Source organism: Phalacrocorax aristotelis, chromosome 3 (assembly GCF_949628215.1).
Source record: "Phalacrocorax aristotelis chromosome 3, bGulAri2.1, whole genome shotgun sequence".
Classification (NCBI taxonomy): domain Eukaryota; kingdom Metazoa; phylum Chordata; class Aves; order Suliformes; family Phalacrocoracidae; genus Phalacrocorax; species Phalacrocorax aristotelis.
Window position 1 is genome coordinate 102,765,040 of NC_134278.1, and position 15,628 is coordinate 102,780,667.

Below are 15,628 nucleotides of genomic sequence, written 5' to 3' on the forward strand. Positions count from 1 at the left end.
AACCAACTTCATAGTAAAGGCATAGACAGACTGTGTGAGTTACATCACAGTATCTGGTGAGCTGGAAGGAAATAAAAGGACCGTGAGATAACCGAGTTCAAAGTCATAAACAGTTTTAATATAATGGGGGATTTTAAGGCTGACCTGTTATATATGTTAATTGTTTTATTTGGATGGCTATTCTGCAGAGAGTTTGCTACAGCCACAGGATTGGTATCAGCTTCGGTCTAGAAATGCTGCTGGAATAGAAAGTGAAGTTTTTGTAGTAGGACTCTCAATGTAATTTACAATGATGAAAACAGTGACTGGCTTTCTCCTCTTCGCGTTCTTTGCAATATACAGCACTACCTCCTGGTAAAAAAAGGTTATATAGACATTTACATATATATGTATGGGAAACATAACAGAACTACACTTTTAAAAAAGTGAATTATCAAGTAGAAATATTCAGGGAAGCACTATCCAGGGAGTAGAGCAGATACTGGCTGGATATGTCTTAAAGTATGCAAAACGTTTCCTTATGCTAGATACTAAGAGCAGGGAATGGTGGTTTGTAACTAACAAAATGAAAAACCATCTTAAAATAGAAAAAAAATAATCTTACAAACAGAATACATTCCAGGCTAGGAAATAAATAATCCCACAGGTCCATCATTTCAGATTCACCTACCAGTGTAATCAAGCCCTCTTTGGAAGGGCATGAAAAATCCTTTCTCCGTGTCCAGCCAGCTTATGGTCTTTCCTGGGACAATTTCAGGAGAGTCACAGCTGTGACTGAAAAAGGCAGGGACATTCACCTCTGTACTCTGCAGAGGACGCTGATAAAACTTTCACTCAGACTGCTGAACTCTGGAGGGCTAACTTTTATGCGTCTGCTCCCTGGATTGAAGCAGATCTAATGAACTGATTTCCCAGCCCTCCCACCCTTCAGCATATGCCAAAAGACCTCATCTTCCTCTTGCAAGTATGGTTCTGAGCAGAATTAGAGGGAGATATAAATAAAAGGAGCAAACGTCTAGGAACAAACCAACTGCAAACGGAATACTCTTGTACTAACTATCGTCCACAATAAGATCGGTTGGTTGGTGTTTCTTTTGTGATTAATTTTGTGGTCAAATTTATCTGTGGCAGATGCCAACCACATTGTTTCAATTTAGATTTGCTATGAATTTGGCCCAGCTTTCCTAATTTAAAGAAACAAGCTCTGCAAGAGCCCTCAGGGCTGAAATCAAGTCTTGTTGGAAAGAAGATGGTTTAGGCTCTCTACAAGATGAGAAACGCAAGCTTAAAGGTCTTACCCACCTATTGGATTTCAGGCTCTTACAGCTAGGGATGCTGCCCTTAAATATAATGTGCCTAGGGTCAGCCTCAGCTTTTTAGTGCAAATGTAGTATATTTCACCCCAGTCTTAAAGAGGCATGAGTCCTTTAGCACATACGGTGGTGTGTGGCATTTGTTTCCTTCATTCTCTGGTTTTTTCCAGATCATTCCTGAAATAGCTTATGTAATTCATTTTAATGATGGGTTAAAAAGTAATCACTGCCAGGACTTTGATAAGCAGGATGAAGAGTGATCTCTCTTAATTATAGTGTTCAAAATTATTTATTTTCAAGGTTTTTTTTACTATTCAAATTCTATAGCACCACAAGGCTATGAGTGATCTTCATTCTTCATTCAGCAGTGGAAGAACATTACTGTTGTTACTGCTCTTACTGTTGCCTGATATTTCACAGTAATACAGAGACAGTCTATTTCCAAAGGCTGATAATTGCTTCTCTGCAAGGAATAACTAAGTAGATTTTAACCTGTGACCTTGAAAATGTGTAACTTCAGGAGGGTATGACAGAAGTCTGCAAAATCAAAAGCGGCATAGGGAAGGTCAGTAGTCGTTGCCTGTTTGTTCTGTCCTCTGTTACAAGCACTAGGGTATATCACATGAAACTAACTGCATCCAGGTTGAAAGCAAAGAGGTGATTCTCCACACCATGGATGCAATGCTGAAGTCTACATCAGTGAGTGAATGGCTGGACAAGTACATGGAAGAGAAATCCACTGACAGCCACCTAGCTCAGAAACTCGAGCTGAAAATACTTGAAGGATGGAAAAGTATTCTCGGAAAGGATCATATATACTTACTCTGCTCTTACTGCTACCTAAGCGTCCCCTTATGTCCACAGGTGGGGATAGCCTGTTGGCTTAGAGGGTCTGACTACCAGTGGTTAAGTGTTGAAAAATGGCATGTAGAGAACCTTAAAAACTTGGCACACAGCAATCTTGATGCTTACAGGAGTGCTTTGCATCTTTGGGATTTAGAAGGAAAGTTGTCTCGTTCTTAAGAATTTTATCAATTCATAAAACCGTTACCAATTCCTGCTCCTGGTTAGGATGAAGAAACTGCAACAACAGTTTTTCTAGCAGTATTGTAGCTGAAACTGAAGTTGGCAAATAATTCAGGAAACTAAGGTGTTGGACGACCTTTTCTGAACCTCCTAAGAGGGACTTGTTCAACTCAGCATAGTTAGAAGCAGAGAGACTGGGATATTCAGGTTGATTGTTTTATTTAATAGCACCTAAGCTACTCAGGCAATCTCAGTACTGGATGAGTAAGTGGAACTGTAACATTATATTGTTGAATGTGTGCAGTCAGCATAAAACACACAAGGGTGCCAAGCACACTGCGAAACAATCAGAAACAGAGTTTCTTGCTAAAAGGTTTTGAGATCAAACTTACTGATACTGCAAGTGGATCAGTGCCAGCAGAACCGAAGTGCCCACAAGAGGGAAAGAGCCTGAGTGAAAACCCTGGTGACAGAGTTGGTGCCTCCTATGTGCAAGGTCAAGACTTTCTTTTGGATGATGTGGGAGAAGATCAAAGTGCAAAAGATAATGTACACTTTATTCTGAAGATTGAGCTAAATTAATTAATCTTATTGAAAGTGATGACTTACTGAACAAGAGTGATTAGTGTAGCTTTGTTCAGATGACAGTTTTAGGAGTTGTTTGTCTTGAAGTCGTAGTGGTACCTGCATGAAGAGGGCCAGGGGGGCTTGTATGCACAGTGGGGTGAGCAAAAGCTTGGACCTCCAAGAGGCTTTCTAAGCAGCCATAGAATGAAGGGGAAAGGCCCTTGTGTGGACAAATAAAGGGTCGGAAGTCAAGAAATAGAAAGCAGGAGAGAACAATTAGTTCTAGAAAAACGTTTGCTGAATGCTCAGAAGACAGGAGGTGAATCAAATGTGAGGCGGTACTGGAAAGGAGTAAAGGAGATAGTTGGGACCTTTGCTGTGTCTCTATGAACCTGTGGCTGACCTGTGTTCTAAGGACTGCAGGTTTTGTTCCCTCGTCTCCAGAAGATGTAGATGGGAACTGGAAATAGTTCAGAGATGGGCCTCGGGTCTAACCCAGCACAGACATTGCTCTGTTCCTGTGTCAGTGTGTGGCTTTCAGACTGATGCTCTATCGTGAGGAGCAGACTGAGATGCATGAGCTTGACATGCAGAAGAAGGAAGCAGCAGTGGATCAGCAGACACAGCTTCAGAGCTGAGGCTCTGACACGTACTGCTTCTGACTTCTTCAGTGAGTCATCTGTAATTGCCTTACGTGTAAGACTTAGTCAAAGCCTTATTTGCTGAAAATAATATTTTTAGCACTGTTTCTTCAAAATGACTGTGATATTTTTATGTTTTTGAAGTGAGTTCAGGGCTATGACACATTACTATTTTTTTCAAAGAGAATTAATGTATATTTTGCACAGAAGGATTAATGAAGTTGCAGTTACTGTATCATACATCTTCCTAAAATAAGAACCACTAGAAATTCTGTTCAGTTCCATGCAGGTGCAATAAGCTGGGCTTCAGTGAATTTTTTTGATCACACGTGAAGTGCCAGAGTCAGAATTTTCGATCGCTAATTATAATAAAGAAGATAGTCTGTCATTTTAATGTTTTTATCTAACAGACTATTTAAACTTCCTATAACTCATATGTTTCTTCTTTTTGTTCTACCTGTGTCACACTGCTTTTTATTTGGCACTGCTGTTTAAAATCTCTCATCACGTGTTGGTTGATGTAACGTTAAAGGTGAAATGTGCGTTGATGTAATTATGCTATCTGCTCCCACTATTGTGTTTGTCTTTATGGTAAGGTTCTTTTCAATACATTTATTTTTATGTATTTGTTAATTTGAATATTACAGGTTGTCTCATTGCTTGGGTATTGAATGTGTGAAGGACGTGCACAAGAATCTCCAGTTAACTGGGAATTGTGTGTTTTAGGCCTTGGAGATAGGTGGGGGGGTTATGCCCTGAATGGCTACTTAAGTCCACTCCAGAGGTTAAGATACATCTTGGGTTATCTGCAAGAAAGGCTTTGGCTGTGTACACATAATTCAGGTGCAATTGAGAGGCCTCATTTAAAAGATGTATTCAAGCAAGAGATCAGACTCAGTTAACAGCAGTAACAGTGCAATTGCATCACAGTTAGAATGAAGAGGAAACTCCCAAGGCCTTTAATGAAGTTCTGGCTGTAGAGAGCACCACCTTTGGTAGGAGGGACATGACAGTCTTCCCCAGCCATGCTGGTTTATCTTCTGATAGTGATGTATGCTTTGTCAAGTGTGGTGAAATGTACGATGTGGTACTTCAGTGTGAATTGTAGTTGCTGAAGCCGTACCTCCAGCACCAGTGTGCCTCTCACGTAATTGAAATACTCCAGACTCTCGCAGGATATGATTTTAAGGACATTATTTTCTTTAGGTCTTAAGTCTTTTATTTAAGTTTATTATTCTTGGGCCCAGTTCTGATTTCCTTTTTTACCTACTTCTGAAGTCAAACATGGAAAACTTGTATGATGATCACAAGTCCAGTCTGGGGTCACAGAGAATCTAGTGACGTTAGCATCTGTTTTTGAGAATGGCTAAATTTCCCAGCACCTCCTTTGATTATCCAGTGGCTCCCATTATCTTGAAATGCTGTATTTAGTAGTCCAGTTCTGTTCTTTTTCCATTTACAGGCTGGGTCCCAAGTCATAACCGAATAAAAAAATCTACAAATACAAGATAGAGGTTTACTTATTTATTATGCTTCTTAGAGATTACTCTGTAGGGTAAAAAAAAATGCATGAAACTATTTTTCTCATAAGCGTGCGTGAATCCATCATCAGCCTAGGTACTGCTTTGACATACCTTTCTAAAGGCTAGTGGCAAGAAATTACCTGGTTCAGTAGATGGCACTCTAGCCTTTGATTAGGCACTTAAGCTATCAATAAAGCACCAAAGGGGTATCACTATTGGACCCATCACTGAAACTGCACCGTATCTGGGTAGTGTGGTGGTACCTGGTGCCCTGGCAAGCTCCCAGGACAGCCTTTCGGGTTTGTTGCGTGCCCTTTTCCAGCCGGCGTGCCAGCTTTGCACCTCCCCACGACCTTTTATTTCATAATTATTTCATATTTTCTTGATTTCGTGTAACCCACTGTCGTTTCTAGCGACACGTGAACGCCGCTGGGCTGCGCAGCGGCAGGGCGGGGAACCCCCGCTGCCTTCCACCCGGGGAGGCGGCCAGGGGGTACGGTGGTGGTGCGGGGCGGTGCTGGGGCGGTGGCGGTGCTGGGGCGGGGCGGGGCGGGGGGCCGGCGCCTGGCCGGCGGGGCAGGGCGGCGGGCGGGGCCTGGCGCGGCGGGCGGCGGCGTTAAGGGCCGGGGCGGCCGCACTTGTTGCGGGCCGGCGGCGCTGGCTGCGGGCGGCGGGGCATGCCCCGGCGCTAGCGCGGAGAGGGGCGCCGGTGGGACCGGCCGCCGCCATCGCCATGGGGCGGTACTCGGGGAAGACGTGCCGCCTTGTCTTTATGCTGGTGCTCACCGTCGGTTTCTTCGTGGCCGAGCTGGTGTCGGGCTACCTGGGCAACTCCATCGCGTTGGTGTCCGACTCCTTCAACATGCTGTCGGACCTAATCTCCCTCTGCGTGGGCCTCTCCACGGGGCGCATCGCCCGCCGCAGCCGACGGGGTCCCCGCGCCACCTACGGCTACAGCCGCGCCGAGGTGGTGGGGGCCCTCGGCAACGCCGTCTTCCTCACCGCCCTCTGCTTCACCATCTTCGTGGAGGCCATCCTCCGCCTCGCCCGGCCTGAGCCCATCGATGATGCCCAGCTGGTGCTCATCGTTGGCACCCTCGGCCTCGCCGTCAACCTCGTGGGGCTCCTCGTCTTCCAGGACTGGGGGTCCTGCTGCTGCCGCCGTCACCGCCACCCTCCCACCCTGCCACCTGCTGCCACCACGCTGCGGGCCGTGCCCGGCAGTGCCTCGACGGGGGAGGCGGATGAAGCAGGTGCCTTTCGGCTGCATCCTCACCGCCTCGCCATCCAGCCTTCCCTTCATGTCCTGCACCTCTCCCAACCCCCGCATCCTTCCCCATCGCTCCTTGTCCCCTCTCTCCCTCCTCTCTGGCCTCGGGACCCGCTGAGCTGCCAGACCTATCCTCTGGGCCCTTTCGAAGCCCTGAACCCACCCGTGGGCCCCAGGGAATGTCACTAAGCTGAGTCAGATATCCACCACCTCTTTTACCTTGTACTTTACACCGGGCTGCTGGGCATCCCCTTGGGATGGGGGAGGGATGCATTGCTCAGGGAGCTGCATGGAAAATGTTTTGGCTTGGTTTTTGTTTTGTTTTCTTCTTGTCTTTGAAATAAGTTGGTTTTGAGGATGATGTTTTTTCTGTTTGTAGAACTTATACACAACACAGCGTTTCTTCTTTGAATGCAGGTGATTCACCAAATGACCAAAAAAGCCCTGAAGAGGGGCCTGAGAAGAAAAAAGAGAAGAAGTCTGAAGCCTTGAACATCAGAGGTACAGCACAGGAGTAAACTGCTAATATTATATTAACTTTAAACACTTTCTGGTTTCCATTTCAGATTTTTTTCCCCCCCAAATCTCAGTAAGAAATGGAGCCAAAGCCCAGGACTCTCCTATGTATCTGGACCCCGTTATCTTTAGCATAAAGGTTTTGGTTGTATGAAATAGCATAGATAATAACAAAATGGTGTGATGCTGATTTGGCTCTGTGTGTGTTTACATTTTGATTTTAATTCTTTAGCTGCATTATTCTAAACTTTTTTGGAAAGGTGGCAAATCTTGCACTAAGCTCAAGTCACTAGAGGCCTTATAGGGAGGTAAAGCAGGTATCTATGAGGCATTTCTTTGAGTGTCGCTTTTTGTAGTAGTTGAACAGTTTTCAACTTTAAAGTGTTTTTGGGCAGAAAAAAATTTCTTTAAATCCTGCGGTTGACAATGTTTTGTACACAGCGTGAGGAAAAAGGTGCTGAAGTTAATGCTTCAGCACAGTGTTTTTCCTAGGTCCTTGAACTGTGAACCTGTTCCTGAAAGAGTCTGTGACAGTATCGGCCCTTCTTATGTTGTAATTCAGCAGGTCTCTGGGTATCTGCAGACTGAAATTGTATAGCTACTTCTAGGAATAAATTAAGGTATGTCTTTCTCCCTCTCTAATATAGGTGTTTATATGCATACATGTTTACACGCCTGTTCTGAACAGAGCCAAAAGCAGATTAAGCTCTGAGTTTGTCCCCCAAGAAAAGGGCTGTCAGAAAGCTTAAACAGGATGGTAGTTTCAGGCTTCTTATGGTCACTTACCAGCATCTGATATTCCTCCAAAGTTGTGTAAGTTGGCATCACAAGATTTCAGCTTAAAGAGGTCGACATGGCAGTCAGGCACTTGGATTTTTTTTTTTTTTTTGTGGTCTGCCTGCCTTCCGAAAGTGTTTTCAGAGTTACACAAATGTGTCTGTAAGGGAAGACACTTGAAAATCAAACCATGTGCTAGAGCCGCAGCACTTTCCTGAACGTCTGGAAATTGGTGTCACGGGATAATATGGCATTATAGTGGTAAGTTATTGGAGCAGGAAAAGCAAACTGTCACTTTCAGGGGTGGAGGAGAGCATAAGAAACCAAAGAGTGTATTTTAGAGAAGGCCTTACTTGCCTGAATGCCAGTGCTTAGACATGATGATACTGGAAACTTTCAAAAATGTTTGCAGGGTAAGGAGTTTTGTATCGATTATTTTAAGATGCCTGTCTTTGATTTTTAAAAAGAGACTTTTTCTCACAGTGCTACTTTAGTATGTCATCTTTGCAAAATCTATTTTGATTGTCCTTACAAATTTTCCTTACTTCTTTAGCCAGCGTTACAGATGCACATCTTTAAAATTCTGATTCAAAATCTATGTTTTTTCTTTGCTGCTGTAAATTAGCTACATAGCTATACTTACTTCATAATCACTTGGCAAAAAAAAAAAATCTGTATATTATAGAATCGGACCCTTCTTGAAAAATGTGGCTGGACAAAAGTGGTAGGAACAGGAATCCAGACATTCTGCCTGACTCAATTAATTACTGTAGTGTAAAATTATTCCTTTTATTTCTTGAGCATATGCAGAATGATTCAGACTTTTCAGCACAAGCTGTTGGAAACGGTGCATTACCTATGGTCTTACCGTACTGACTTTATTTACTAAAAATTCATTTTAGGTTCTATTTCATAACCATAGCTTTTGGGGGTGTATAGGGAAAAGCGTTCATTTCTGCCTAGGCCCCCACTATGTGATGTGTAACCAAGATGTACATATTAACAATGTTAATATTGTAAAATAAGCATTTTCCAAATTCCATATTATCAATTCATAATTTATAATTCTGACATGCTTACGTTTTTTCTTAATTCAGAAGAAGATTTCTGAAACATTTTCTTGTTCTTTTTAAGCTTTGCTCTCAAGTTAGTTGCCTTGGCGATTGCATCCTGCCTGTCTCTTGTTCGGGAATAGCTGATAGCCCACGCTGAATTGGGATCATTTGTAAATGAAAAGGAAACACTGCAACACTGTTAGGAGGAGTAAAGCCCTGTGGGAGTCTGCCAAGTGGGGCAGAACATGCCTGACTCCAGCAGAAAGAGCTGCACTCACTGGAAGTTTGTACTTTCTTATCTGACCCGAGTGATTCAGAGGAACTCAGTGGTTATTGCCTTAATTTCTCACACTGAAGATCAATGTTCATGCAAAGAGCTAGCAGAAACAGCAGCACAGGCATGGCTTTAGGTGTAGTCCAGTGTCCAGCGTCACCAAACAGTCAAAACTTTTTGCTGTGTTGCTAATGTGTTTCAGAGGGAGCTTTTTACAGCTTCTCCAGTCCAGGGGAAACGAATAAATGGTGGTGAAGCTCTTGAAAGTGCTTGTCATAGGGATGTTAAAAGGATATGGTCCATTTTATTCTTTCACAGGCTCTGAATAGAAAGTATTGACAAAGAAATTAACTTCATATGTTTAGAGATGTTATGAATTAGGCATGGGTTGGAATGAAATGTGGGTCTGAACAGTAAAGACTGACAAAACCGGAGTGCATTTGAGCAATGACGGGAAGAGGGAAGATTATGTAAAGTAGTAAAAAAAAAAAAAGGAAGAAGAAAGGAGTTCTTAGATTATTGTAACTTTGTAGCAAGAAGACTGCTTTGGTCATTGTAGTTGAAAGGGCAGCTAAAAATGTGTTATTACTAGAGCCTGTTTTGTGTCTTTACCTTTTGTGCCAAAGCGTATCTATAGATGTAAAAAGTGGTACCCCACGTTTTGCTCAATTTAGAGTACTCCAAGCACATATTAAACCATGGCATCCATGTGACTAACTCTCAAACCAGATTCTGATTTTCTTTGGAGGTCTGAGGGCTAGTAGTGTTGGTGGGGCAAGGTTTAACATGACTAGTAATCAAGTTTGATCCAAGAAAGGGAGTTTGAGGGTGTTTGGAGCCATAGGAATGGGCTTAGGTTTCACTCAGGTAATTTTTCAGATTTCAGCAGTGTTGCAGAAGCTAATGGAGGAGAATAACTGTTACTGGGTGTGGTCTGTGGCTCTCTTAGCTCCCAGGGTAGAACGGATAGATTTAGTAATCAATTTTTAATTGAGAATTGAGATTTAATGTGCCAGGACCTCTTAATAATCTGCAAGCATTTAAGCAAACACATTTCACGTTGCCATGGCATTGCAGTTGGACCACAGTTGCTAGCACACCCTACATGTTTAATAATGCATCCCACTTAAGCAGCTGTGGTTCAGAGTCAGTATTTCCCTTGCTGGTTTGTTCTGAAAGCTGTTATTGAAGACACTGATTATGATGTTAGTGCTTGGAATATTGTGTTTTTAATGTCAAGTAGAACAGACTTGAAAAATGCAGCTTTACTCTCCTTCCCTCCTCAAAAAAAAGACACCCCACTAATGGAAATTGTGCCATTTGTTTCAGGTGTTCTTTTGCATGTTATGGGAGATGCACTTGGATCTGTGGTCGTGGTAGTTGCTGCTACAATCTTCCATGTACTTCCTCTGGGGAATGCTCCATGTAATTGGCAGTGCTACATCGATCCAAGCCTGACAATAATTATGGTGTTCATCATCTTGTCTTCTGCATTCCCGCTTATCAAGGAGACCTCAATTATTTTGTTGCAGATGGTTCCCAAAGGCCTTAATATGCAACTACTGAGTAAGTAAAATTTGTTGTTGAAATGCTATTAATTTTAATTATATATTTCAATGCATATGTTATTTCTGGAATGACGTTTGGATTATTTACTCATAATAGCTCTAAATTTTCAAGAACCATGAGAAATAGTCACATGCCTGTGTCCTAGCAACACGACTCAAATCTCTCTGGATTAGTTAAAGCATGCATTTTGAGAATGTGGTACTCCAATAATACATCAAAAATACCAGGTCTTGAGCTGTTAATGCTTTGTGTGGGGTGTTTGTGGAAGAAACAACACTGAATTAGAATATATCCCAATCCTGCAGCAGCTTCTTCCAAAAGGCTTCCAAAACAGCTTAGACATTTCCATTAAGGTTGGTTAATTTTGTAGCTTTCCAGCTACACTAGTTAATTTTGAGGTAGCACTGGTTATTTCTGGAATTCCACCATGCTCAGGGCTAAATAAACCAGAAGACGTGGGGTCTTGGCCAAAGAAGTGGTGCTCTGACGTTGCTTCTGTGAATGGCTGGTAAATTGCCATTAGGGACCCTGAGGGGCTGGGTGAACCCAAAAAGAAGGGTGGCCTGCTTGTGTGGTCATCTGGAGGCTGAACCGAAGTCAGCTGCGAACAGACAGATTTTACTAAGTACAGCTCTTTTAAAAAGATAGTTTGGAGACTGTTGCTTTTGGACAGGGCTCTTCATGGGAAAGCTAGTCATTAGCCAGTACACGAAAGCCTCTAATATCTTTCTCTTATGTTTTCCAGCTGACAGACTAGCTTGTGTGCCAGGGGTTAGCAGCCTTCATGAGGTGCATGTTTGGGAGCTTGCAGGTGGAAAGAACATTGCTACTCTTCATATCAAGTGCCAAACTCCTACTGATTACCAAGATGCTGCTTATAAAATACGGAAGGTTTTCCACGAAGCAGGGATCCATTCTGTGACCATTCAGCCTGAGTACATTGACCACAAGACCTCCCACCTACTGTGCAGCTCACCCTGCATCTCAAAAGCTTGTGACTCTCAGCTGTGCTGCAGTCAGCGGGAGCCCCCCCTGGCTAAAACTAACGGCTATACTGAGAAAAATGATAGTTGCTTTTCTGCACTGCATAAAGACAATGGTTCAAGTAAAAATGACACCGAAATCCCTATCGAGTACCCACTGGCAGAGGATAGCATTAAAAGCGTGAAAAATTGTGGAGTGTCTGATGAAAAATCACAGTTGAGCAGTACACGACTTTAGGCAATTCCCTCTACTCTGTGTAATGTTTTCATAGAACAAATGTATCCTGGCTGGGAAGGGGGTCGTTGGTGGTTGTAGCTGAAGTTGGTGTGGCAAAAAGGTTTTTGTGCTTTAGCTGTGAACCAAAACACACCTAAAAACCCCTTGTATCTGAAATAAGGATTAATATTTCCACAAAGGGTGTTGCACTCATCTAAGATTATTCTCATACAGCCTAACCCAGTTCCTTACCAAACGACGTGTGAATTTCTGTCGCTAGAGTGGGTGGGGTATTGCCGTCTGCACTGATGCTTGCAGTTAATGGCCAGTGGCACTGGGAATGAAACTCCAGCCCTTTTTGCTGAAGTGAGCTGTTTCTTGAAAGCCCTGTGGCCAGTTCATGATTGTACTGGGCTGAAGTACTGTATATTTATAAAGGACTTCAGTAGAGATGCTTTACTGATCCTTAAAACCCATTTTTGCATAGACAGTTCATTTTTAACAGTAATGCTTGTACTTCTGGCCGGTGGGGTTTGTGAATGAAATTAAGAGTGTCTATGGGAGAGGGGAAGCACTCAGGAATTTTGACTTGCATTGTTTTATTGATTGACTCCTGTATTTAGGGACAAAGCAGAAGCTGGTCTTGCTTCTCTACTAGTAATACTGGAGTCTTAGCCTAATCACAGATAAGTATGCTAAAGAGTAGACTTCTTGTCATGAAAGCAAAGATATGCTAACATTGTCTGTACTGATTGTAGCAAATGGAAATGCAGGCAGTCATCCAGTTAACTTTTATCTTGTTCACTGTTGTGATTGTACAACTCAGTCTTTTTTTTTTTTTTCCCCCCTCTTGACAGCAGAAATTATAATAGCCACAATCTGAATTCATCATTGTGTGGGTTGATTGCAGTGTCTTTAACACTGAGTGCCATTATTCATGCTGAATAAATAAGCTAACATGTTTATTATGAACAATTAACATTCTGCAGTTCTATTATTAAGACAAAATATAATAGTGCATTAATTAGGAAAGTTCCTTTAAAGTTTTATATACAGTATTATCTCTTAGAGGGAGCTTAAAAGAAAAAATTACAGGGATTTTTTCCTTGTTTAGTCTTGATTATTTCTTGCTGATATATTTTAAAGCTCTAAGCCCTGCCCTCTGCCCTGCCCCTCCTCCCCATGCCCAACGGTGTATTTCAAAGTATATTTAGTGTAGCAGTTCCTTTATCTCTTTGCTGCTTTTTCATTTTGAAGGCATGTGAGGGTGCTTTAAGGAAAACAAGATTATGTGCCCTGTCACCAGTGCTGGATTTAGGTCAGGTCTGTTCCCCAGGTGTTTGGGAGAGGAAACCCACTATCTAATCCACACTGAGTGTAGTGCTTAGCCTCACTGGCTAAACGGACCAGATCCAGATGCTTTCAAATATGTCTTGCTGTCAAAAGCAGCCTTTCAATGGTCTGTGGGGCCTGGGCAGGCTATTTTATTAATTTGTTTATGGGGACACCTCTATAAAATAGCGGTGCCTTTACCTCAGTGACACCTTAACAGAAAGGGAAAATTGATTTCCTGCCTGGGCTGGGAAAATACCAGGACCTCTTTGTAAGGCTGGCTAGAAAGCAGCCACCTCCTTATTAATAAGGATGATTACGTTAAGTCAATGAATATTAAAACACACAGCAGGCTATTTTGCTGCTTGGAAAATGCAATTTGCTGAAGGAGTGATTGCAGTCTAAATAGCACATATCTAGATTTGTAGTTACCCCTCTTGAACAGATTATTGGGTGAATTAATATATATACATTAATTTTATAGCCTTCCATCATAGGGTTGTATTATATAAATTAAACTATGTGTTAGTATAATTAAAAGCTTGATTTTATGGTCTGTTTGATTCTGGTGGCAGCAGCAGAGGTGAAAGCAGCAAGATCTTGCTTGGCAGTTATTGCATGAATTAATGTAAATCAGGAAACATTTTAAGAATTGCTCTGTCTTTTAAAAGCGTGTGGCATATAGTAAGACAGCTCTTTTGGGTTTTTTTTTCCTTATTTTCATCCGTGATGATGTTTAAATGTCAGGGTTTAGATGTAAATAACAAATATATTTATAGTTTTTTTTGAGAACTGGAATAGAAATCTCCCAAAATAACAACAAAGTCTATGGGAGAACTTGCTTCCCAGATACCCTCTAAAACAAGCACCCTTTCATAATTATGGATTTGTGTCTTACATCAGGTAGTCTTTTTATATATACATTTTATTAAATCGTTGAAAGATGCAATGCCAGTATTGTTTACTCTGAAATTAGAGAAAACAAGTATGTGTAATGTTGAGGCATTTGACAAAATGGACCATCTTTTTCTTTATCCTTCCAGTGTTTGTTAAAACTGTGATTATCTATTTTTTAAGTTTTCAAAAGTGTTGTAACCTGAAAATACAATGAAGTAACCTTCTTAAACATTTTTCTTGTCTGGTTGTATGTACTGTAATTGTTGGCTGTGAATAAATAGGAAAGTACCAGGGGTTATAGAAATCTTCAGGTCTAGAAAACAAGCAGATTTAAAAATTGCTTTATTACTTAAGCAAGCAAAACCAACAGAGCTACATTATTTATGAGGTGAATGTTATTTTTTCTGTGTAGGGACTTTCAGGGTATCCAAATAATGTTTCTGACCCAGTATCCTTGTTTTTATTTGAGTTCTGGAAGAAAATACTTTTATGCTCTGTTTTAAGTGTGTCACGACTAGGCTCTACTGGCTGGCCCCTCTCTACTTCTGTAAAAGACTTCATTCCAATCAGTGTCTATTTTGTATTGGCTTATTTCCTTTCAGTTCTTGGCATAGCTCTTCTAATTCTCATGAATTAAGCTTATCTCATTTTGAAATACAGTATATTCCAATATTTGCCCTTATCTATGGGCACTTGTTCTAAATTCAGTTTTGTAGTGTGTTGCACTGTTGAAAAAAATCTCTTTTCTGGCCTCTTTAGCTTAACTGCTTTTTTCCCCCTCCAATTCAGTAATGTAAAATTTCTGACAATTACAGGTTGATTGTGCTACCCTGTCCTCTTCAATTATTCCCTTCTGATTGCAGTGGAATGGCATTCAGTTTCTCTTGCAGGGTTCGCCCCTATCTGTCCATCACTATCTGTAGCAAAGGAAATATGCTTAAAACACAGGTGATTTTCAACTGGATGTCCAGCTTATGTGGCCCTCTGATCCATAACCAGTCATATATGTGATCTAGTTGTATCACAACGAAACGTTTGTTAGCCTTGGCAGATAGTTTTGGAGCAAGAGTGAAATCTGGAATAAATTAACATGGCATTGAATGCATAAGCAATTGGTCTTCGTCAGTCGTGGGTCTTTTCTTAACGTGAAATCAATTTGTCACCTTTTCATATGTTAACCTTTAACATATGTCAAATTGACAAATGTCAGTTCGATAGTTTTTCCTTCTTTTGTAACTCTCTAAATGCAGATCTTGCCTTTGCTTTTCTATGTAAAGAAAACTAACTGATAATATTTTTAGGAGTATTGCGTTTGTTTCGCCAAATTTTCAGTTGACTTCCTTCTCATTGTGTTCTTCATGATACTTATTTTGACTTGTAGTGCAACAGTGTTTTTTTTCTCTTAATGTTTTTCTTATTCTTTGTCTCTTCAATAAAAGCGGTATGGTCTTGCTATCCTTCTGGTCATGGTGATGTACCTATACTACAGTTTAGAAATACCTCTTTTATGCACTGGTTTAATTTTGCACTCCACTTCATTCAAATTCACTCGCTTTCTGGTTTTGCTATGTGATATACTTTACCATTGCAAAACACTTTTTGATCTGGTTTAGTTCTTCCTGTTCTTTCCCCCCGTCCCTACCTGAATTATAACACTTACTGTCCTGA

At 41.5% G+C, this 15,628-nt stretch overlaps 1 protein-coding gene and 1 long non-coding RNA gene across 2 annotated transcripts; one reads left to right on the forward strand and one right to left on the reverse strand.

Moving 5' to 3' along the window:
* Window positions 1–4,477: 4,477 nt before the first annotated feature.
* Window positions 4,478–5,576, reverse strand: LOC142055810 (uncharacterized). The gene is made up of 2 exons (XR_012660061.1): window positions 5,211–5,576; window positions 4,478–5,042 (listed from the first exon to the last, which is right to left on the reverse strand). It is a non-coding gene; the product is annotated as an uncharacterized LOC142055810 (long non-coding RNA).
* A 123-nt stretch (window positions 5,577–5,699) lies between these two features.
* SLC30A10 (solute carrier family 30 member 10) lies at window positions 5,700–15,415 on the forward strand. The gene is made up of 4 exons (XM_075088850.1): window positions 5,700–6,323; window positions 6,758–6,841; window positions 10,292–10,528; window positions 11,277–15,415. The coding sequence occupies exons 1-4, from the start codon at window positions 5,804–5,806 to the stop codon at window positions 11,750–11,752; spliced, it is 1,317 nt and encodes a 438-aa protein (XP_074944951.1). The 5' UTR covers window positions 5,700–5,803; the 3' UTR covers window positions 11,753–15,415.
* The last annotated feature ends 213 nt before the right edge of the window (window positions 15,416–15,628 follow it).

Bases quoted from the DNA above. Each gene is read 5' to 3' on its own strand.
- SLC30A10 (XM_075088850.1), top strand. From the start codon at position 5,804: ATGGGGCGGTACTCGGGGAAGACGTGCCGCCTTGTCTTTATGCTGGTG. The intron at 6,842-10,291 runs GTACAGCACAGG...CATTTGTTTCAG, and splicing joins TGAAGCCTTGAACATCAGAG to GTGTTCTTTTGCATGTTATG. The intron at 10,529-11,276 runs GTAAGTAAAATT...TATGTTTTCCAG, and splicing joins CCTTAATATGCAACTACTGA to CTGACAGACTAGCTTGTGTG.